The 23,829-nt window shown below is 44.0% G+C and overlaps 1 protein-coding gene across 12 annotated transcripts in view; it reads left to right on the top strand.

The window, feature by feature from the left end:
* The first annotated feature begins 6,516 nt into the window (after positions 1 to 6,516).
* The window catches only part of ACER2 (alkaline ceramidase 2), a 74,960-nt gene continuing 57,647 nt past the window's right edge, over positions 6,517 to 23,829 (top strand). For 6 of the 12 annotated variants that reach the window (XR_014821012.1, XR_014821011.1, XR_014820990.1 and 3 more), the window contains exons 1-3: positions 6,517 to 6,800; positions 17,256 to 17,370; positions 18,126 to 18,267. Coding sequence is in view for 9 of the 12 variants with exons in the window: in XM_084984170.1 (XP_084840296.1) it covers positions 6,693 to 6,800; positions 17,256 to 17,370; positions 18,126 to 18,267 (365 nt within the window). In the remaining 3 variants the exon portion in view is untranslated. Of the gene's footprint in view, positions 6,801 to 7,961; positions 8,236 to 17,255; positions 17,371 to 18,125; positions 18,268 to 23,829 lie in introns of all 12 variants that reach the window. The other 6 variants (XM_084984165.1, XM_084984147.1, XM_084984158.1 and 3 more) reach the window with 4 other exon arrangements.

Below are 23,829 nucleotides of genomic sequence, written 5' to 3'. Positions count from 1 at the left end.
TTAAAGTTTTGTTTTTTCCCCCACTTTTTTTTTTTTTTTTTTCTTTTTTGGTTGCCTTGCAGCATGTGGAGTTCCTGGGTCAGGGATGGAATCTGAATTGGAGCTGCAAACTGTGTCACAGCTATACAGGCTATGTTGGATACTTAACCCACTACCCCAGGCTGGCGATGGAATCCACCCTCCCAGCTGCTGCAGAGATAAGGTCAATCCCCTTGTGCCACAGTGGGAACTTTGTATTTCTTTCCCACTCTTTCATGTCCTGCCTCTAACTAGTTGTTAGGCTTTATTCTCCTTCTGTATTTGTCAGCCTCCATTAGGTTATTCTGTGGTAAGAAAATGTCCCCCCCTCCTCAATTTCAGTGGTGGACAACACAAAAGTTTTATTTATTGCTCAAGTTATGGGTTGGCCATGGGTTGACTCCAGCCCTCTTTGGTTCTGCATGTCTTCTTCATCCTGGGATCCTGGCTGAAGCAGAAGTCCCAATCTGGGGCATGGCAAAGGGCAGTGAGGAATGGCGGGACGAGGAACTGCTTTCAGAGCCTCCGCTCAGTCACCAGAAGATCAATTCCATGCACATTCCATTTGCCACAGCCCCATGTCCATGGGTTGGAACAGTGTGTCAAATATCTGGAATCAATAGTGCCACCTGTCACACTCCTAGTCTGTATCTCTCTTGCATCCTTTATTTCAATTCCTTGTACGCCTGCCTCTGCCTTCACTTTCCTCAGCTGAGAATTCACTTTCTTGGGGAAGCCTTTTCTCAGATACTCTCAGATGAGCTCACAGCCGCTGCTCTCTGCTGTCACAGGACTTGTACTTTTTCACAGCATGTGGCACAACTGTAATGAATTACTTACGCAATGTTTAATGTCCAACGTCCCCCCTAGACTGCCAGCTCCGTGAGAGCAGAGACAGCATCTGCTTTGCTCACTCTTTTATCACGGGCACACAGAAGAGTGTCTAGGGCACACGGCATGGTCAATAATTATGTAAATGTTGTAAAAGAATGAAAGTGTGTCTTAGGCCCTTATCACCCCACACCTGGATAATTGAGAGATGTTATCAATAGTTCCTGACATCTACTTTATTCTTTGGCCATCAAGGTATCCTTTCTAAAGACCTATTCTTTTCACATCATCTGTTAGCCTTTTAACTCGGCCTCCTCTTCTGCCGCTTTTCCAGCTGAAACATAGTATTGACATTTCCTGAATTATCATGCTTCTCAGACCTCCATCCTTGTGCAGACACTTTTCCTTTTTTGTTTTTTTTAAATTTTTTTTATTTGGGGCCACACCTATAGCATATGAAAATTCCCAGGCCAGGGGTCAAATCAGAATTGCAGCTGCTGGTTGAATCACAGCCAAAGTAACTCAGGATCTGAGCCATGTCTGCAAACTGCACCACAGCTCATGGCAACGCTGGATCCCTAACCCAATGAGCAGGGCCAGGGAGCAAACCTGTGTCCTCATGGATACTAGTTGGGTTGGCTACCACTGAGCCACAACAGGAACTCCCAACACTGTTCCTTCTAAAGCATTCCCCCTCCTCAGTGCTCTGTCTGCTAAAATCCTATTCACTTTGTACATCTCACCATGGAGGCTGCCTCCTCTGCTGAGCCCCGCTTGGCTCTCAGTTCCAACTTACACCCACTCATCCCTCTGCTTCTGCATTCTATACCTGCACCTCCATTTTAGCAATCATCTTGTATTCTAATGGTTTGTGTGTCTCTACTGGACTAAGGTTAATATTTTGTGTCATATTACCCAGCACTTAATACAAAATCCAGCACAAAGCAGGTGCTCAAAATTGCTGCTACACTGTTGCAAGCTCCAGTTATCCAACAAAGGAAGAGCTTCTCTATCCAGAAGCAGCCCTCAAAACACACTTTAACAACTTTCATGCACTTCAGGCCTGGGCAAAGCCTAGGACTGCCAATCAGAATAGACTTACTTTTACTATACGCCCAGTCCTAACATTGTTTGTGGTTTTCCAGTGCAGATTAGAGAAAGGAGAGAGGCACTTCTAAAGAGAGGCCTAGTGACAACTTCAGGAAGTGGCCTTTGACGGCCTATCAGAAAACAACCAGAAAGCACCCACTCCAGCAAAGGTGCCTGCTCTCTTGGAGTGACTGCAGTTGTTTCTTCCTGGAGAGATCCTGCTTCCTGCAGCCCTCTCCCACAATTCTCAGCCTGGAGATTGTTTTATATTAGAAAAAAAAAAATCTTGGTGACGCTTCGTTTTCCTCCTAGCTGGAGGAGAGGGCCAGTCTCCGAGCCCCAGTTTCCTGGTGATGAGCCTGATGGAAGGATGACTTTATTGGGCTCCTCTTTTCTTTGGTAGCTGCAGCATTTTGGCTTGGATTTGGCTTTTCAGGAAAACAGAGTGTATCATCCAGAGTGAATTTTTGTCCCTCCACATATTGGTTAAAACGATGATTCTTAAACTTGAATGTGGGTTGGAATCACCTGGAAGGCCTTGTTAAGCCAGAGCTTGTTGGACTCCATCCCCGGAGTTTCTGATTCAATAGGTCTGGGGTATGGACCTCAAAGTATGCATTTCTAACAAGTTCCTAGGTCATGCTGACGCTGCCAGTCTGGGGACAATTCCTTGAGAGTAACTGGCCTAAACAATGAGACTCTAGCATGACTAATGCTGAAAAACTCTGGCCAAACAAGTAAATGCAGAAAATGTCATCTTCGCTATATACGGCCCTTCTCGCTCCATTTACACAAGTTTTGCATTTTTCCCCCCAAGGCACCTTGTGACTAGATGTTTCCTCTTGTGAGACCAGTTGAACTGGATATTATCAGATATTGACTTAGATGAAAAAACAATATTGTTATAACTTTGGAAAAAATAAAAGATGCTGGCATCTTGACTTCCCTGCAAGGACGGTTCTCTGAAACCTGCTTTCTCCTAGATCTGTATCACTGACTCATATTTAAGCCAAAAGCACCAGAAGCAAACACATCACTAGAACTCCTCAGTGCCCTGTTCTCTGCCGTTACACCCTGTGCCCCCACCTTATTCCCCTCTCTCCAGATAGCAGATTTTGTATTAAAGCATTAACAGTAGTTGCTAAGGCAACATACTATGACTATAAATCCATTTCGAAGTTAATTACCTAATGATAGGTCGTGATGTTAAATTGCTAAGGTTATATTCATTGAAAAAGTGTAAGCAATGGAGAGAAAGGATGGAAACATCAGAAAAACATTAAAACAGTTGCAAGACAACCAACATAGGCATATTTGGAGGAATATAACTTGCATCCTTTATGCCACTCACCAATGGCTTTTAGCTTGAGCACTGTCTGTGAAGTTGTAATTAGATGGAACTCAAGTGGTCACCTTTAATTAGGAAACAGAAGTGTCATCGACATTAAGAGTTCTTGTGTAGGAGGTAAACTCTCCATCATTCTCTTAGCAGGACTTGGAGAGAAGAATGAATTTAATGCAGTGAATTTCAATTTTCATTGATGCTAAAACTCACATTGTTTTGCATTGTGACATCTCTGGAATTTAGGTGCCTGTTACAATGAATGGCATTTTATAATCAAGGGTGGCCAGGTGGCAGCTGAGATGTTTTTCACTGCCTGAAAGTGCACAAACTCAGTGGTTATTTCTGGTGGGATGACTTGGCAACTGTCATCTCCATGTTTCCATCAACAAATCATAGAAGGACCATCTGGAAAAGAAACATGCTGTCTGTTGTCTGAAAACCTCCCGTTGACACCTTCAGCTAAGATTAAGAACATGCCAGCATCAAAAGATGTACACAGGGTGGGAGTGGCTTGAAAACAAACCAAGTGAAGTACTCCTAAGAAATGCCGCAACACTGGCAACTGGTAATTAAGGACATCAACATGTTTGAGTTGAAAATGGTTCAGAAGAGGAATAGAGATCGAGCGTGAAGAAATTATAGGAAATCTTCAATGAATTGCACTTATTTTGCTTATATTTTCCTTTTTATGTGTGTATAAGAATGATGTATGTTTCATTCAATAAATATTCTAAAATTCTAAATGATAAAAAAAGCATTTACAAGTGATGTAATTAGGGGTATCTTTCTGTTTTTTTTTTGGTTTTTTGGGGTTTTTTTTTTGGTCTTTTGCCATTTGTTGGGCCGCTCCTGCGGCATATGGAGGTTCCCAGGCTAGGGGTCTAATCGGAGCTGTTGACACCAGCCTACGCCAGAGCCGCAGCAACGCGGGATCCGAGCCGCGTCTGCGACCTACACCACAGCTCACGGCAATGCCCGATCCCTAACCCACTGAGCAAGGGCAGGGATCCACTGAGCAAGGGCAGGGATCAAACCCGCAACCTCATGGTTCCTAGTCGGACTCATTAACCACTGCGCCACCACGGGAACTCCCTGTTTTGTTTTGTTTTGTTGTAGGACCACACCTGAGGCATATGGAAGTTCCCAGGCTAGGGGTTGAATCGGAGCTGCAACTGTCAGCCTACACCACAGCCACAGCAACATGGGATCTGAGTCATGTCTGTGACCTACACCACAGCTCACATCAATGCCAGATCCTTAATCCACTGAGTGAGGCCAGGGATTGAACCCATATCTTCATGGATACTAGTCAGGTTCTTAACCTGCTGAGCCACAACAGGAGCTCTGGGAATATTTTTTGATAGTCGCTCTCAACCATTTGATCTAAGGATCCTCTATTACTCTTAAAAATTACAGAGGAATATAAAGAACTTTTGTTATTGTAGTAATACCTATCAATATTTACCACATTAGAAATTTACACATAGACTTTTAATACTGAAGAATACATAAGCACACATTCCAGTAACTGTCAGAGAAATAATGACATCACACAAAATGTAGCATCTGAAAAACTTCAACTTACACTGGTGAGAGAATGAGAAAGGGTAGATAATGTCACAGTGTTAATAAGGCAAAGATCTTTGACCTTTGGATCCCCTGAAAGGGGACTCACACTTTGAGAGCCACTGGCATATGAAATGATGGTGTATTTTACACCATTAGAGTTAACGATCATGCACATATTTCCACTTAAAGTATTGGAAAGAGTAAAAACTTGACTACATGGAAAACTACTGTCAGACAGTTGGTATAGCAGTGTTGGACACTGAGAAACTAGCTGATGTATTTTCTTTTGTGTTTGTGGGAAATATTTTCATCCTCCTACTTAAGGGGCCACCTCACACTGAGCATCCTGCAGATCTGGGTAATTCTGACCTTAAGAGAAAGTCATGGAACTGGCTGTCCAGGAGGACAGGATAGGAGTTGAGACAAAGTTGAAAGAACTGTAGTCTGACCCCCAGGAGAGAAAGCTGGATTTCCTGGATACAGGGGAGCTGGAGTATCTGCCAGTGATGGACATCTGGAAAGAGAAGCAAATGGCTGTGCTAATATCTATGGAAGATGGACTCTGGAGGCATAAGGCACTGGAGCACCAGCCTGGGTCCAAAGTGGAGAGTCAGGCCAAAGAGAGGTCAGAACTGCCTTCAGGGATATCATGCAGGCTGGTGCAAGGAGATCCTAGTGACAGTCACCTGGCCAGCTTTCTGCCAATGCCATCTTGACCTGGAATCCGAGACCTGCCCAAGGAAGAAGGACCAGAGCTGCAATCAAAACTGAAAAGATTGGTTTTCTCTTTCTCCAGGAATCAGTGGGATCAGCTAAGCTTCAATTTAGAAACTACAGAATAGTTAGATCAGCAAAAGCAAAAGTGGTTATGAGCATATCTGAGATCATCCCGAATTTGATTTCTAGCTTTGGCACTACCCATAGAACTCACTTCACAGGATCCCCTATGGGAACACTAAGTGAGCAGCACCTAGTGCTCTTCAAACAGCACCTGGCACATAGTGCAATATATATACTGGGATCTTCTGGAGGTGTCAGACCAGCCACACTACATCCTTTTGGAGGTTGGGATAGCTCAAGTTTGACCTATGTGTAAATCGAAGACTAAATTAAATTCTGATGCTGGAGTTCAAGGGCCCAAAGGGGAGGAAAGTATTCAAAATTGCAGAAGCTCTCTACTCAGGAGTGGGTGGCAGAGGCTGTGTGGGAGAGTCTTCGGCGGAGACTCCAGCCCCCGAGGTCTCCCTGCCCCAGCCTATGGCACCAAGCAAGCCCTTACTGGCTTTGGAAGGACTGAGGACTTTTCTTGGGCCCGAGCCGTCCCAAGTGAAATGCAGGATCGCAGGAGCAAACTCCTGCAAGATTCCGTGGGAGCCCAGGTCCTTCCTCTTGGGTTTCTCCTTATTTTAAATTTTTGCCAGAGTGGCCTCTGACTCTCTTTGCACAAGGGGCAGGGGTGCCTGCTAGTCTGAGCTGGAAAGTGGGCGTGGGCAGGCGTGGGCAGACCCGTCAAACCTTTGCCACCTGCTGGAAACAGGAGGGTCTAGAGACGTGGGGACCCGTGCTCCCTCCCCCCCCCTCCCCGCACCTCCCGCCTCTAGGCGTGGCCATCTCTAGGCTCCCCTAGGGGGCGGAGCCGAGGGAGGGGTCTGCCAGCGAGTCACGTCCTACAGGGCAGAGCAGAGCCCGGAGAGGCTGGCCTAGAAGGCGCCACATCCGGCGGCTGTCCCGTGGTGCATAAAGCCGCAGCCACTGCTGCCACCACCACCGTTGGTTTCCAGCAGTAGCGCTGGCCTCCTCTTGGCTGCGGGAGCAGCTGCTCCAATGCTCTGGAGCGGCCATGAGCGCCCCGCACTGGTGGGACCAGCTGCGGGCTGGCAGCTCGGAGGTGGACTGGTGCGAGGACAACTACACCATCGTGCCTGCCATCGCCGAGTTCTACAACACGGTGCGAGGCGTGGGAGTGGGAATGGCAGCCGGGCTGGCGGGAGGGGTCTGTCCCCAAGCGCCGCTGCGGCTGGAGCCTGGGACCTGGATCTCTGCGTGTATCCGGGGCATTTTCGCTCCAGGGCCAGATTCGACCCACGCCCCCTTCCCTGCTCGCCTTCCATTTCTTCATCTGTCCTCCTCTCCTGTCCCCGTCCCGGACATCTGGGCTCATCCTCCTCCTCTGGTCATTTCTTTCTGTTGATTCTATTGTCTTGTCTGATCCTCATCCGTCGCGGAGCCAGTGCTCCGTGTAACCCCATTCTTCCAGTCTGGGTCAGTTGGTGGCGGTGAGCTCGCTGGGACAACTCCCTTCCTAGCTTAGGATCTCTGTGGTGTGACGCAGTCGGGTCCCATTGTGCGGTTTTTGCCCTGAGTACCTGCTCAGGGAGTCCGGGGAAGGGGGGGAGACCTCCAGCAGGTCTCCGGGGCGGGGCCCACGCCGACTGTGCTGACTTGCACCAGTAGTAGGTCGAGTTACTTTGGGCCAGAATCAAGTTAATTTCCACGAGTTCTAGTAGGAGTGTCACACCAGCCCCAAATTCAGCTCCCTCAGTTCTGTGACTCTCCAGTTATTAAGCCTGGAAGGTGAAAGGGAAACTCTTGAGTGATTGTGTGTTTTCTGGACTTGCCTAGGTCTCTAGATGTTGACCAGTGGAAACTTCCCCACTGCAGAATCCTGTGTGCTTTTAGTCTTTGTGGCAGGGAATGCTTGCAGTTGGGAAGGAAATGCCTCCTCTTTTTGCTGTACCCCTGCCTCAGGATTCTGGTACCAAATGTAAGACTTTGCGTGGTCATTTCTGTGGCTTCTTTTTTCATTCTGATAACGTGGAAAACAGAACTCCTGATTTAAGAGTCACTGTGTATTTGAAGTTGTTCTTGAGGATTTTCTTAGATTTGCTGGAGAGAATGCCCTTGGCTTGAGTTGAATGCTTATTGCCTGGAGGGATCTCCCATGTGGGGATCCCGTCATCCTTCTAGTCTTTGACAAAGGGAGATGACCTGCACACAACTCTGGTACGGTTGGGGCCACGATCCAGAGTCTGCACTCTCCTTCCCCTCAGTGCTGAAATCAATGGCTGTCCTCCCAGCAAATACTCCTGCTTCTTTTTTTTATGACCAGGTTAGTTCCTCAAGGAAACCTGGTCCTCTGCTGTCCCTAGATGCTGCGACAGATGCAGTTAGTGGAGGTGGCCACCCTTCACCTACTCTACAACTTGTTTCAGAGGATGCTATCAGGCGTAGATGGGTGCCCACAGAGGATGAGCTGGACCGAAGCTGGCTGCTTTCATCTGCAGTAACTCAGTTTCTCATTTGTAACTGGAGAATACTAAGGCTTTCACCAGAGTTAAAGAAGAAATGACAGCTTGGGGACAGGTTCTCATATACCCAGCAAGGTAATGATCTGTGGAGTCTGAGGCCAGCAGAGTCAAACTGGGTTATTTGGCCAAAAAAGTTAGTGTATCATGGTTTGGAGCCTGCTTTGAAAAACCCCAGAATAGGTCACTTTGTTGTATAGCAGAAATTGGCACAACATTGTGAATTAACTGTACATTAATAAAAAAAATAAATAAATAAATAAAAAGGAGTTCCCATCGTGGCTCACTGGAAATGAATCGAACTAGCATCCATGAGGATGTATGTTCCATCCCTGGCCTTGCTCAGTGCATTAAGGACGCGGTGTTGCCATGAGCTGTGGTATAGGTCATAGACGTGGCTCAGATCCCATGTTGCTGTGGCTGTGGCATAGGCCAATGGCCACAGCCCCAATTCCACCCCTAGCCTGGGAACCTCCATATGCTGTGGGTGTGGCCCTAAAAAGACAGAAAAAAAAAGAAAGAAAGAAAGCAAGCAAGCAAGCAAGCAAGCACAGCCCAAGGTGCTGGATGAGGGGGAAAGCTTATTTTGTCTTTACTTTTATTTTATGTTTTTACTTTTAATCTAGTCCTGTTCGAGCTGATATTTTAGTGAGTGCCAAAGTCCCTTTTGGAAATGAGCTGTTGATCTTCAGCTCAGCGTCTGTGGCTGATTAGCCCAGCTGGGCTGCCTGACAAACCTTATTCTTTAGAATGTTTGTAAATCACAGAATTTACTTAAGTGGAGATATTAAGGGTCTCAAAGAAGTAGTTGGCCACCAAACTTTGTTGAGTGTGGGTCTAAAGAGTTTAGTGGAAATCGTTTTTTCCTCTTCTTCCCACATCCCAGTTATCTTCTGATCCTTGTCACAGGACAGAACCGTGCTTATCTTATCCTCTATTGAGGAAGATGATGAGCTATTTGGTGATAAGTATCTCCTTAAATCCTCATGGTAAGGCAGAAGGTGTAATTAGCTACTTCATAAAATAATAATAATCCTTACTAATTTTAAGGAAAAAATTTAAGGAATAAAGATGTAAAATCTGGAGAAAAGTGAGGGGGCTCTAGGATTTTTTTTTTTTTTTTTTTTGGCCTTTTATGGCCGAATCCACAACATATGGACTTTCCCAGGCTAGGGGCCCATTCAGAGCTACAGCTGCAGGCCTACACCACAGTCACAGCAGTGTGGGATCTGAGCCACATCTTCAACCTACACCACAGTTCATGGCAACGCCACATCACCAAACCCCTGAGCAGGGCCAGGAATCAAGCCCACATCCTCATGGATACTAGTAGGATTCAATTCCACTGTTCCACAATTGGCCATGACACATCACTGCTACAACTTCATTTACTACTGGCTTCCACTAAATTTTTGCTGTGTGTTGAAGCTCTGGTGGGTACTCTATAGTCATCTTCAGCAGTGGGTGCTATTTATTACACCTATTTGACAAAGGAGGAAACTAGGGCCCAGAAAAACAGACTTTCCAACTTACTTAGGTCAAGAAAAGGGTAGAACTAGAGCGCTAACTTGGATGGTCCATTTGACCCTACTGAGATCCTGCTCCTGAAGATATAAGTGCCACTGTAGCTACCTTGGTTTTATTTATTTGGCACAGTACAGGTGTTTATCATTCTTTAACTTCAAATGCCTACATTGGGGCCATTTGATCTCTAGGCTAATCATGGTATTTGATAGGAGGAAAAAGGTTTTGTTTAAAGTAGTTTTTGCGGAGTTCCCATCATGGCTCAGTGGTTTACAGATCCGACTAGGAACCATGAGGTTGTGGCTTTGGTCCCTGGCCTTGCTCAGTGGGTTAAGGATCCGGTGTTGCTGTGAGCTGTGGTGTAGGTTGCAGATGCTGGCTCAGATCCCACATTGCTGTGGCTCTGGCTCTGACACAGGCCAGTGGCTACAGCTCTGATTATACCCCTAGCCTGGGAACTTCCATATGCTAAGGGAGTGGCCCTAGAAAAGACAAAAAAAAAGTTTTTGCTATTGTTGTCATTTATTATACAAATAAATGGTTAAAAAAACAGAACATGCAGATTATAAAGTGAAAAATACTCTTTCTTCTGTATCTTTTAAGACATTTTCTAGGCATGTAAAAAACACATGTATTTTGCATGACCATAAAATATGCATGTATAGTGTATATACATACCACAGCCCTAGTTTTTTTTTCAATCCAGTTGAAGTCATACTACAGAAACTCTTCTATACCTTGGCTTTTTCACTTAACAGGTCTTAGAGATTATTCCATATTGGATCATATGGATATGATCTTCTTTACAATGTCTGTACAGCATTCCATTTAGTGAATTGACCACAGTTTATTAAACCAGTCAGTTCATTATTAGTGGATGCTTAAGGCGATTTCTGTTTGTTTTGTTTTCGTTTCGGTTTCTGAACAATGATGCAATGAATTTCCTCAAATAGGCATGTGGATGTACTTTCCCAAGTAGTAATTCTAGATGGGGGATTGTTGTGTCAAGGGGAATATTCACTTAGAAGGGTGATAAAAGTTGCTACATGGCCCAGTAGAGAGTGTACTCTGTTCTTTGTTCCCACTAGCAGTGCTTGGGAGTGAGAGCATGTTGCTTTTGGTCCCTGAAAACCTCCATTGCTTCAAATCTTGCCATCAGCCTTTGCGTCAACCAAGCTCAATATCTCTTCCAAGAACACATTGTGCCCTTCTATTGCCTTTTTCTTGGGCACATTTTGTACTGTTTCTTCTAAATACCGGTTTAATGGGACTGAGTTCCTTTTCATAAGTTTTAAGGCCCAGTCACACTAAAGAGAAAGACTGCAGACTGAGCTGCTTTGGAGGAGAGTGGGGTCTGCCTTTTAATCACTGCTCTGGGCCTTTGGGAATTCTGTTAGGGACCCAGGGAGACAGAAGGAAGTCAACTAGTGCTGAAAAAATAAAAATAATAATAAAAAAAAGTCTTGCAGCAAAATACAGGCCTAAATCATCCTGTCATCTATCATGTCCTCCAATCAGCTCCACTCCTCATCATCAAGATAAGGAGAGTTCTCTATCTATGCCATACAGATAATGAGAGGTGGGCTTTGGCAGAGTTATCTATCAGTCTCTCATTCTCTCTATCCATCTATCAATCCACTGGGCACCTACTTGTGCCTATCACAGAAATCAGCCCTACAAACTGTTGTCTGGGGGTGGGGGCCATTGCAAAGGTGTGTACATGTCACCGAGGTATTATGAGTACCCGGCTTGGGGTTGGTGTACGGTGGGAGGTGGGGTGGGGGATTTTGCAGGAAAGTTTTTGAGTAGGGTGACCAATTTGTCCTGGTTTGCCTGGGACTTTCCCAGTTTTAAAACTGAAAGTCCCATGTCCTAGGAACCCTCCTCAGTGCCAGGTGTACCAGGAGAGTTGGTCTTCCCAGAGGCAGAAAGGGAGCAATGGAATGGATAGTTAGGAATCTGCATACAATTAAGATATGTAGACAGTCTGCTCAGCCAGGGTAATGCCCCTTAGCTGTTATGAACTTGCTGTTCAGAAAAACTTACAGCCTGCTGCTTTGTCCATATTTACCATATTTACTTTTGCATGCATCAGGGTGATATTGCACTATGTTCCTGAGATGACTGGGGCACAAATGTCTTGTAGGAATCCATAAAATGAGAAACTTTCTAAGGAAATAATAAATTTTAAAAATGTGGTTTCCTTTTAAATAAAAAAAAAAAATCTTTTCTGCAGGCACTAGACAAACCAATTCTCCAAAGGATAATCCAACAATAGGCTTTAAAAAATATTCCTTGTTGAACTCTTCAACTTTAGTGACCCACACAACTTGAGGGGAAGTTTCATTTCTCAGGAGAGATGGAGCCATTGAATCTGTCTTTTAACCACAACTCGTTTGCTTTTCCGTATTTCTTTAGGAGTTCCTTCCTCTTTTTGTCTTGGGGAGCGTCTCCCTCTAATTTGGTCTTTTCCTTTTCATAGATTGATGTCTTTAAAAGGCATGCCGGAGGCCAGCAGGCATTGGTAGAAAGGTCGTGCAGAAACAATAATGTGATTTCAGGATTATTTGGGACTGCATGTTAAAATGGCGCTTCTAAATGAAACTCTTTAATATGTGCATTAAAAATGTTTGGGAGTTTCTGCCATGGCGTAGAGGAAATGAATCCGACTGGGAACCATGAGGATGACGGTTCGATCCCTGGCCTCACTCAGTGGGTTAAGGATCTGGTGTTGCTGTGAGCTGTGGTGTAGGTTGCAGATGTGGCTCAGATCCCGAATTGCTGTGGCTGTGGCGTAGGCTGGCTGCTACAGCTCCAATTGAACCCATAGCCTGGGAACCTCCATGTGCCGTGGGTGTGGCCCTAAAAAGACAAAGGCAAAAAAAAAAAAAAAAAAAAAAGTTCGAACCATCAGGAGCTCCCTGGTGGCTCAGCTGGTTAAGGATCCAGCACTGTGACTGCTGTGGCTTGGGTCACTGCTGTGGCACGGGTTTGATCCCTGACCCAGGCACTTCTGCATGCCACAATCATGACCAAAAAAAAGTGTGAAGTATAATTTTACCACAGGTGTTCATAAATGATCTCATGTTTTGTGATTGGTGCGTAAATACATTTAAAAGTGATTATTGTGTACATTGCTAGTGGTAATATAGATTGAAAAGGACATTTGAGGGACAGCTTGGACCTAGATAATTGCACTTGGCTGAAGAAAGGGAGGTTAAGGGGGCGGAGGCAATGAGTGTATGCAGTCAGCCCCCCATTCATGGTTCTGTATCTGCAGATTTAATCAACAGTGGAGCGAAAATATTTGGAAAAAAATTTCAGAAAGTTCCAGAAAGCAAAACTTGAATTGCTTTGCTGTACACCACCAACTATTTACATAATTTTGACATTGCATTAGTAACTATTTATATTGTATTAGGTATTATAAGTAATCTAGAGAGGATTTAAAATATGAGAGAATGTGAATAGGTTATATGCAAATATTACGTCATTTTATATAAGGGACTTGAGCATCCAGCAGTTTGGTATCCAAGAGGGTCCTGGAATCACTCCCTGACAGACCCCAGGGGGCACCTGTCCTGGGGTAAAAAACTGTGTTATATTTCCCAGCATTGTAGGTGGGGCTGTAAACTAGTGCTCCTCCCACTGGGGAGGGGAGGGGCTCCATAAACTTCTGCCATCTGCAGCAAGGGTGACAGATCTTTATGAACGAAGACAAAAATGTTTGCAAGGTGTATTGTTGAATAAGAAAAGGACGTTGCAGAATGATAATGTTGCACTATATGATATATACATAGTCACGTAATTGCAAAGAATTGAAGATTGTGAATCTGAGAAGAGTGGGTATCTCCAAGGAGGAGGATAGAAAGGAGATTTCAGCTTTGTCACATTCTTTTTCATACTAGAACACATTCCCGTACCTGAAAGAAGAAAGATGGGGTTTCAAGTTACGTATAGAATAATAATTGCACTTTTCTCCTCCTTGTCTCCCTTCACTTCATTTTATTCCTTCTTGGTTCATGTTTAACAAAAAAAAGAGCCCTGCTTAAATCACATAATGGGTCATAAGTGTACAGTATGTGATGCAGTTAAGAATTTTTAGATGCCAGCTGAGGCATTAAAGCTAAGGAGGTCAGAATGTGGTTGGGTGGACTGGAGGTGAAAAAAATCAGCTTGGGGCCGTGGAAGAGCACAAGGCAGCCAGGCAGCAGTGGGATGCTGGCCCCAGCTTTGTGGGCGACTCCCTCTCTGACCTTGGCTAGCCTGGGAGACGTTCTGGGCCCTTAATTATATTCCCTTATAAAACAAGGATGGTCTTAATAGCTCTCATTTTGACTCTTAAAGATCTGATTCTTTAAATGATTCCATGAAAAGTGAAAAGCTGTGATAGATCCTTGTCCTGATTCCTCCTTATCTGCTTCTTCATAAGTAAATGAGAGTTGGCCATATCTCCAAGACTGGAGAACACATACCGCCTGGGACAGTTGAGGCCATTTATCCAAATTCTTACCTGAGGGTCACCAGTAGCTCATAGGGCTCCTAGTGGGGAGAGACAAAAGGGTCCCCATCAGAGTGGGCCAACAAGAACAGGGTACACCCTTCTAGAAAATGATGGAGCCCCACAAGGAGTTTTAGTCTTGAACTTGAATCAATGGCAGCAGCCTTGTTCCTATTCCACCCCTGACAAAGGATCTTATTTTGTTTTATTTCTCTCCTACTCCATCCTACTCTCCTTTTGAAAGACGGTGTCACTCCCAGCCTGTCTAGTTCTTAGAAGGTGACAGGTGTGCATTGGCCACTGATGTTGCCTACCTATACTGCACCTCAGATTTGGGTTTGCTGATGCCTTTCGTTTAGCTGGGCACCAGTGTGATTTCCTAGGTCTGGAAAAACCCTTCTATCAGTTCAGGCACTCACCCTCATGGTTCCTTCTGAGGAATTCCATGAGGCCTCCTCTGTTTTGGCCAACATGGGTGACCAGTCTTTTCTTTTGAAAACCCATGCCTTTGGTTTTCCAGACTTCACCCACCCCATCCTCCTGTCTCTGAAAGATTTGTTTGTCTTTTTTTGACCCCTCCCCCCTTCCTTCCCCATTGGTATTGTTTGTTTAGACCCAGCTGTTGTCTAAAAATTCTGCGTGTTTCCTCTTCAAGCACAGTCATTTACAAGGAGCACCTTATTCCTCAATTAGAGGTAAAACTTTTAAAAAGCTTATCGTTTCATGCCTTCTTGGATGGCCTTGATTACACAAATAAAACAAATAACTCCTCAGAAAATAACAAGCGTTGGTAAAGATGTAGAAAAATTAAAACCCTTGCATGCTGCTAGTAGGTATATAAAATGGTTCAGCCACTGTGGAAAAGAGTTTTTTGGTTTCTCAATAAGTGAAACATAGAATTACCATATGATCCAGCAATGTCAATCTGGGGATATACCCCAGAGAACTGAAAATGAAGACACAACACAAAACCTTCTACGCCAATGTTCATAACAACACTATTCACAATGGTCTGTTAAAGGATGAACACTGGATAAAAAAAAAAAATGTGGTATCCAATCAAAAGAGTATTATTATTTTTTTTGTTGTTTTTTAGGGCCGCACCTACAGCATATGGAAGAGGTTCCCAGGCTAGGGGGTCAAATTGGAGCTATAGCTGCCAGCATACATCACAGCTAAAGCAACACGGGATCCAGGTCGTGTCTTTGACCTACACCACAGCCCACGGCAACGTCAAATCCCTGACCCACTGAGCAAGGCCAGGGTCAAAACTGCATCCTCATGGATGCTGGTCAGATTCGTTTCCACTGATCCACAAAGGGAACTCCCAATAGAATATTATTCTTCTGTAAAAAGGTAGTACTGATATATGCCACAATGCAGATGAACCTCAGAAACATTATACTAAGTAAAAGCAGCCAGATGCAAAGGTCACTTATTGTATGATTCCACTTTAATGAAATATCCAGAATAGATAAATTCCTAGAGACAGAAAGCAGATTAATGGTTGCTAGGGGCTGGGGGGAAGGCAGAATCAGGACTTACTGCTTAATTGGTATAAGGTTTCTTTTCACATTAATGAAAACATTTTAGAACTAGGTAGTGGCGATGGTTGCACATTATGAGTATATTCGGTGTCACTGCATTCATTGTACCTTCTAAGACGGTTAATTTTGCTATGTAAATTTTACTTCAATTTTTTAAAATCTGGGAAAAAAAAGAACTGGCTGTGACTTCCCCTAAAAAAAAAAAAAAAAAAAAAAAGACAAAAAGCAATTAAAAAATTTAGGTGAGGTTCTAGAGTTATACTGTCCAGTCCGGGAGGTACCAAACCATGTGTGGCTACAGAGCCTCTGAACCATACCTGGTCCAGATGGAGAAGCGCTGTAAGGGCGAAGTTCACACTGGGCTGCAAAGCCTTGAACAAAACAATGTTAAAGGTCTCGTGAATGATACTTAAATAGTGATTACATGTTGAAATGACAATTTTTTAAAAAACTATTTGGGTTACACCCATAGCACATGTAGGTTCCCAGGCTAGGGGCCATAGCCACAGCAATGCTGGATCCGAGCTGGGTCTATGACCTATACCACAGCTCATAGGAACCCCAGATCCTTAACCCAATGAGAAAGGCCAGGGATCGAACTTGCATCCTCACTGATACTATGGGAACTCCTGAAATGACTTTGAATGTGTCACATTAGATAAGACACACATATATATTTTAAAAGCCAAATGCCCTGTGGCAAGATAAGAGGCTCAACTCCACACTAAAGTCTGAAAAATAAAATGATACCATATTAAAACTAGGAAGGAACTTACAGATTTGATCTTTAATTAAAAGTAGGTTTTGATTAGGGTGAGAAAACTGACAAAGTGCGACACAGGGAAAAGGAAGAGAATCCTGCCTTCACATGGGCACAGGGGAAGGGGCTGGCCTAGAGGCTGACCAGAATAAGTGTAGTCCTTTTCTTTCCTCATTAAAACTTTATTTTTACCATTATTTAGTGGAGGCTTTCTCTTTTAAAATGATTATGACTATGCCAGTAAATTAGGATGCTTCATAACTGATCTGTGCAGAGAAAGGCTTGGGAGTCACTGATTCTTCAAATCAAGTGGGGAACCTGCACAGCTCTCACAGACGGCAGTGTTTTTACAGCTGCTCCTATGACCAAAGAGGTGGGAAGGAGCCCCTAAATGGTTACTAAAGAAGTTGTAAGTTTTCCTGGTTGTGCATCTGCAATTAAAAAAAGATATATGAGGTTCCCAATGTGTACAATGGGTTAATGATCCGCCTTGTCTCTGTGGTGGTTCTGGTTCCATCCCCAGCCTGGTGGGTTAAGGATCCAGCATTGCTGCTGCTGTGGCATAGGTTGCAGCTCCAGCTGGGATTCGATCCCTATCCTGGAACTTCCATATGCCACAGCATGGCCAAAAAGGAAACAAAAAAAGATACATGGAGGCATTCCTCTCCACTGACAAAGGACTGACTGGCAACAAGCTGCTTTATTTTTCGGTCTTTAACTTAGTATTTATCTTTTCATTTTACTTTCTTTTTCTCCCCCCTCCCAGATCAGCAACGTCTTGTTTTTCATTTTACCACCCATCTGCATGTGCTTGTTTCGTCAGTATGCAACATGCTTCAACAGTGGTATCTACTTAATATGGACTCTCTTAGTTGTAGTGGGTAAGTGGATTCATTTGCAAGCATGGGCTGAAAGGGAGGAAATGGAATTTCGCACACTCCCTAACCCCTTTGAACATTATGTTTTATAAACCAGAGTCACTCTGACGTCTTTGCAAACTTTTATGTTGCTTGCTAGACGCCAGCAGGAGGACTCTTTTGAGTATAGGCTTGATAAGAAGGTTGACCATAATTATCACTTAATTGCATTCAAGAATTCCTTTATGTAATAACCACTGGTGTTTATTACATAAAGTGCAAATTTCTGAGAACTTCGGAAGAAAGTCATGTGAAACAATTAAACTCTGATGAAACTGATTTCTAATGGACTAGAATTAAAAAAAACCCCAACAAATTCTAGATGTTTGATCCTCCATTATTCTGGGAAACACTTGTATAGTTTTCATTTCCTTCCCCAGGCAGATCTGGAATGCTTAACAGTGAGAGAGTGTTGACTTTTACTTACTGCCTGTTCCCATGAAGGCTCAGTGGATGAAGACAGAGTGTGTTTAACTGTGGACTGATTAAAGTTCTGATACTGCTGGTGTTTGAGCCTTACTTCAAATTCTCTTTCTAGAATTGAAGTCTGCATGCTTTAGCAGTGTGAGTTTGTAATCTCAGTTTCTTTTCTCAAAGAGAGACAGCAATCCAGTGATTGTGCTAGCTGTTCATGAAGGGGCTATCCTTAAGCAGTGCAGTGAATTTAATTCTGTCCTTCTGTGTGACTTTTTTTTTTTATTGGTTGTAATTGATTCTAGGAATTGGATCCGTCTACTTCCATGCAACGCTTAGTTTCCTGGGCCAGATGCTTGACGAACTTGCAATCCTTTGGGTTCTGATGTGTGCTCTGGCCATGTGGTTCCCCAGAAGGTATCTGCCAAAGATCTTTCGGAATGACAGGTAAGCTTGCATGGAAATTTTCCATTTACTCCTAGGTGCAGTGCCCACTATCAAGGGGTATGTATGGAGAAAATTACACCCTATTGAGTCTAACCTAGTGATGAGCTTATAATAGATTTGGTTAATATCTGCTGATTGTTTATGGCCTGACAGTATAAATAAACTGCCAGATTAAAGATGTAATTTTATTATGCTTAGGGAAGAATTTATCTGACATTAGGGACAAAAAGTCAAACATCTCCCTTATTGATACCAACAAAACCAGAAAGATTTTTGGTGGAGAAAAGATAGAATAGTAGTTCAAAGACGTTTCATTTCCTGCTTGGACATGTCCTCCAGTCCAACCCAACTCCACTAGTTTTATATGTTTAAAGTAGAATCCACGCTGAGGGATTAGTTCTTGGAGCTACTATAGTATTTGATTTGTATCAGTTTTACTTCTGATGAAACCTCAAAATCCAGAATTTCAGGAGGGGATGCATTTTAATATCCATTGTGTTATACTTGTACGGTTATTTATCCAGTAAAAGTTTTTTGAGCTTACTGTTTACTATGAAGTTTTCTACACACTAGGATGTAGCAGTAAATGAAACAGCAAGGTTTCTGTCCTCAGTGAGCTTACACTGAAGTTGGGGAGATTATGAATCAATAAACAATCAAATAATAGCATGTTGGGGTGTGATAGTGCTATGATGAAAAATGAACCTGGTAAGGGGGTAGTGGTTACTTGGAGTGCTGATTTAGAGTTTGGTCAGGGAAGGTCTTTCTGAGGCACTCTTGTTAACACCTGAAGAGAGGAGAGTCAGCATCATAAAGAAATGCTCCCAGAACCTATTACCCATATATTTCTCTGCACATGTTGTGTTCTATTAAAAATATATATGGATAAATAATGTAAAATATGGATTCAGGAATTCTTGTTGAGACTTAGTGGGTTGAGAACCTGACATAGTGTCTTTGAGGATGTGGGTTTAATCCCTGGCCTCACTCAGTGGGTTAAGAATCCAGCATTGCCACAAGCTTCGGCTTGGATCCGGTGTTGTCGTGAGCTGTGGTGTTAAGTCCAGCAGCTGCAGCTCCGATTTGACCCTTAGCCTGGGAGCTTCCATATGCCTCAAGTGTGGCCATAGAAAGAAAAATAAAAATGCGGATTCAATCAAGCAAGCTGTGTGCGCCAGGGAAGAGCTATATAAAGAAAATAAAAAAGAATTCATGACAGGAGTACCCTGGTGGCCTAGCGGTAAAGGATCCAGCATCATTGCTGCTTTGGCTCACATTCGATCCCAATTCATTGGTTTTCCTAGATGGGAATAGGAATTGTGCAGTTATTAGAGATGAAGGCTGTTCTCTATGTTTGGAGGTGGAGGAGCGTCCATGAGACATGCTGGCTGCGAAAAGCACATGGTAGAACTGTGTGTGCAACACCTAATTTTAGAACGAATGCAGCCTCTTTGAGTGTATGTCTTTCTATTTGCACAAAAGTGCCTAAGAGGTGAGGATTGCAACTACTACCACTGACTATTCTTCAGAATAAGGGAAGAGAGATCTTTCACTTTTACCTTTAATCTGTACTCTTTTTTTTTTTTAATACAAAGAGCAGTTAATTTTTAATCCTAAAAATGTATTTTTATATAAGGTAGGGGGAAAACACTCTCTAAGTGGATTAGTGGTGTAGTCTTCATCCTGAGCTGCAGGATTTGAATTTAATAGTATTATTTCTGAGTACCACTGAGCAGATAGATGTATCCTCAAAAAGTTTCTTATCAAAAAAAAAAAAAAAAAAAATGAGAGCAAGAGCAGCTGTTTCTAAGTAGAGTGAAAAGGAGGGTGTTCCTGGTCTTGGAATGTGGTCTCCAGTGCACCGAGACCTTTCTCCGGGTCGGAACGTGTACTTTAGAACCTGGAAGTAGCCTGAACCAACCTGCTGCAGTTAGTTTAGTCTTGTGCCTTGTTTCCTGGTTCAGCTTTAGGAGAATGACTTGGGGTGATCAGAAAGCCTGGGGAGGTGGGGCAGGGATGAGGGCAAGGGTGCAGGGGATGCCACTCAGTGGCAAGGGCATGAGGGGGCTTGGCCGGCGGGAAGTCCCCCCCTCCACCCTGTACTTGAGAAACACACCCCTTACCTTTCGACTTTTCCTGTTGCCTCAGCAGGTGGCCCCTCCCCACCCCCTCCATGCTCTCTCTGCACTAGTGCCTTAGGCTGAGAGCTGAGGAGACACTTTGCTGTTCAGTCTGATTGGGTGGAGCCCTGGGATCTGGGTGAGAAGCTGACGAAATGGCAATAAGGGTTTTGTTTATTGTTTGTGGTGCTCTCGAGGCCTGGGTTTGAAATTCTTCGGGACAGTTTTTAACATGTTCATAATAGAGAATTATTTTCTCTTGTTTCTTGAGGGTGGGAGCAGGCGAGAAGAAAACGGGGTGAGGCTGTAGCAATGAAAGTTTACTGACTTTAATAATGAAACACACTGGGCAGCAGGGTGGTCTCTGACCACAGGGGACTCTTCCATGGCCAGTTCTCTGCGGCATTTCTCCGGAGAGCGCGGGGCCCTTCCTTCTGTCTTCAGTTTGGGAAGAATCCTTTGGAGGCACTGAGCACCCTATATGTCTATATCCATGGCCTTGGAGACGACCTGGGTTTGAATCCTAGCTTCCCTGCTTACCAATTGTACAACTCCTCTTGAGTCTTGAACTATCTGTTTCCTCATCTGTAGAGTGGGGTGACTAATTGCATTCACCTCAGGGTTCTCGTGAGATGATTGTGATTTTGTCTAGTACTAAGAATGTGATGGGTGCTCCAGGTTAGTTCTCGTGACTACCAACAGCGTGAGGTGATGTCTGCCTAGCACTTCTGAGATGTGCATACAAATTGAAGGAGGGAATGAATATCGATAATTTTAATGAGCTAAGAAAGAAAAGGTGTATATTATAGGAGGAGGAGTAGTTCACTGTAAATAAGAACTTCAGCTCCATTTGTCTACCCTGTTTGCCAGAACTTTCTGGAGAGTCAGAAGGCATGAAGGCCAGACCCCTCTGTGTGGGCTTCACTGCCCATGGTGTGGAAACAGGCCGTGGCTCTGCCCTAGAGTGGCAGGCCAGGTCACAGATTTTCAGGTCAAAACCAGGATTTCTGGAGACTGAGGATTAGCTGCTTGAACTTACAAGATAATTAACATTTCTCTCTTTTTTTCTGGAATGTTTCTAAAAAAAAAAAAATGCTAGGAGTAGTTTCAGTGTGAGATTTCTGGAGAAGAGAGGGGACAGTGTGGTGGCTAAATGACTTTGGGTCAGACAGAGATGGAGTCGATAACAATCCACTTTTCTTTTCTGAGCTCTGATACCTCATCTTGCACATCTGTAAAGTGGAAATAGTAAAAGTACCTACCTTAGAGGTTAGAAATAGATGGGAAAATCATATAAAGTGTATAGTAGAGTCTTGTACAAAATAAAGGCTCAATAAGTGCTAGCAGTTATCATGAATGGCTAATATGGATAAGCATTTTGAAAATAAAGATATCTAGAACAGCAGGGAAATTATTAAAGTTCACCATGTAAATAGGAATAATTGGTGGGATTTTTCAAAAAGCACCTTCTCTCATCTTGCCTAGACTGTCCTAGGAATTGTCCGGCTTTATACTTAACTGTTGATGGTTGTTAATAATTTGACAATTTTGTTTTGAGGAAAAAAACATGAACTGTTATAGGCTAATTATTTTCTGGAGAAATTATCCTGCTATGGTTTTTATGAGGTTGCATCTACCAAATTTAGGGACAGCCCTCACTTTATGATCCAGTTCATTTTTTTGAATTCTGAATAGCCAAGGTTGCAGGCTGGTCTGCCTGTCTTGCTCTCTCTGGCTGATGACCTGGGGCCACTGTCTTGGACTCTCTGGGCCATATCAGTTCCTCACTTACAAAATGACAGGGGTGGACCTGCCAGGACTGAATGCGGGAGTCTTGTGACTCTCAGGGGTTGTTTAGAAAACAACCTACTGGGGCCCCTTGCTTTCCAGATATTTCCAGCTTTCTCTATCTCCAGGGCCTCTGGTGACTCCGGGGTCGGCTGGGCTGGCCACGTGACCCCTGTTGACTTCTGGTTGTAGAATCGTGTATTCACAGGATGTCCTCATTGGTTATGCCGCCTTCCAGAAGCACATTCCTCTCCACTCTCTGGGGAGTGGTGGGGAGGTGTCTGCCCACGTTCCCCTCAAAGAAAGCATGTTTCGTCAAGCTCACTGCCTTTGAACTCTTTGGCAGTACTCTCTAGTGCCTTTGGTGACTGCAGCACCAGCTCAGACAGGTTTTTCCCAAGAGTGTGATATTATCAACAATAATATTATTTAAAATAACATTTATTCTAAATAATGGTCATGATAACAGTAAGAATGGATTTTATTAGCACACCCCATGTACCAGGCACTGTGTGGAGTGCTCTGATGCTTGCAAGACCACCTCGAGGCAGGTGTCTTTTTTTTTGGCTTTTTAGGGCTGTACCCGCAGCATAGGAGGTTCCCAGGCTAGGAGCTAAATTGGAACTGTCACAGCTGGCCTAAACCACAGCCACAGCAACGCCAGAGCTGAGCCGTGTCTGCAACCTACACTACATCTCATGGCAATGCCAGGTCCTTAACCCACTAAGTGAGGCCAGGGATCGAACCTGTGTCCTCATGGATACTAGTCAGATTTGTTTCTGCTGAGCCACAACAGGAACTCTGAGGCAGGTGTCTTGATTTCTGTGGGGAAAACCTGAAGCTGGAAGCGTATTAGTGACTGGCAAAAGACCCCACAGCTGCTAAGTAATGCGGGCAGAATGTGAACATACACGGGTCTCCCTGGAACACCTGTGCTTTGAATCACTCTGTTGCTCTGTATCCTGTGTCTGAAATGGAAACCACTGGATATAGGGAGGTGATGCAATCTGGAAGTATCTCATTATGTGTTTTTCCAAACCCCAAAGGCCAGAAAGCCTTGACATGTGTCACAAAACCTCCAACCCAGTGATAGAGTTACTGTGGATCCTCAAGGGCCATGTGCATGATGGGGGTCAGGGGTCACATGAGGCTGCCATCCTCAGGCTGAGGTGCAGGAGGATGCCAGCCAAGGCCAGGAGGAAAACATGATTCTCCTGAGGATTTGCCGCCTGGACTCTTTCCCACGTATATGTATATACATTTTCCCTTCAGCCAAAGTTCAAGGCTACAATTCCTGTTCATTCCAGTCAGAACCTTGGCAGCTTGATCAATGATATCCTGTACCTTGATGATAAGTGGTTTTCCTCTTTAAGAGATACTTTTGTATTTTGAAGGTTTCCATGCACTTTGATTTCTTTTTAGTGGAATTTCATTTAGATTAGCTTCCTAACTGTGATCCTTTCAGGGCTCTTGGCCAAAGAAAATTGTGCTAATGAGAAATTACAGAAACTTCAGGAAAATCATGTGCTTCTCATGTTCAGTTGTGGATGTGGCCTTAGAGATTGTCTAAGACCTCTTGTTTTAAGGAAATGGAGTCCCTGGGAGAGGAGGAGGAGCATGTCCAGGGTCACGTCACCATTTCTTACTCTTTCTA

The sequence above is a fragment of the Sus scrofa genome, chromosome 1 (assembly GCF_054392235.1).
Source record: "Sus scrofa isolate SSC_HxYL_T2T_F1_AM1 chromosome 1, Sscrofa_HxYL_maternal_Yorkshire_Landrace_v2.0, whole genome shotgun sequence".
NCBI classification, from domain to species: Eukaryota; Metazoa; Chordata; class Mammalia; order Artiodactyla; family Suidae; genus Sus; species Sus scrofa.
Note: the sequence above shows the minus strand (reverse complement) of the source record. Positions and strands in the feature narration are given on the sequence as shown.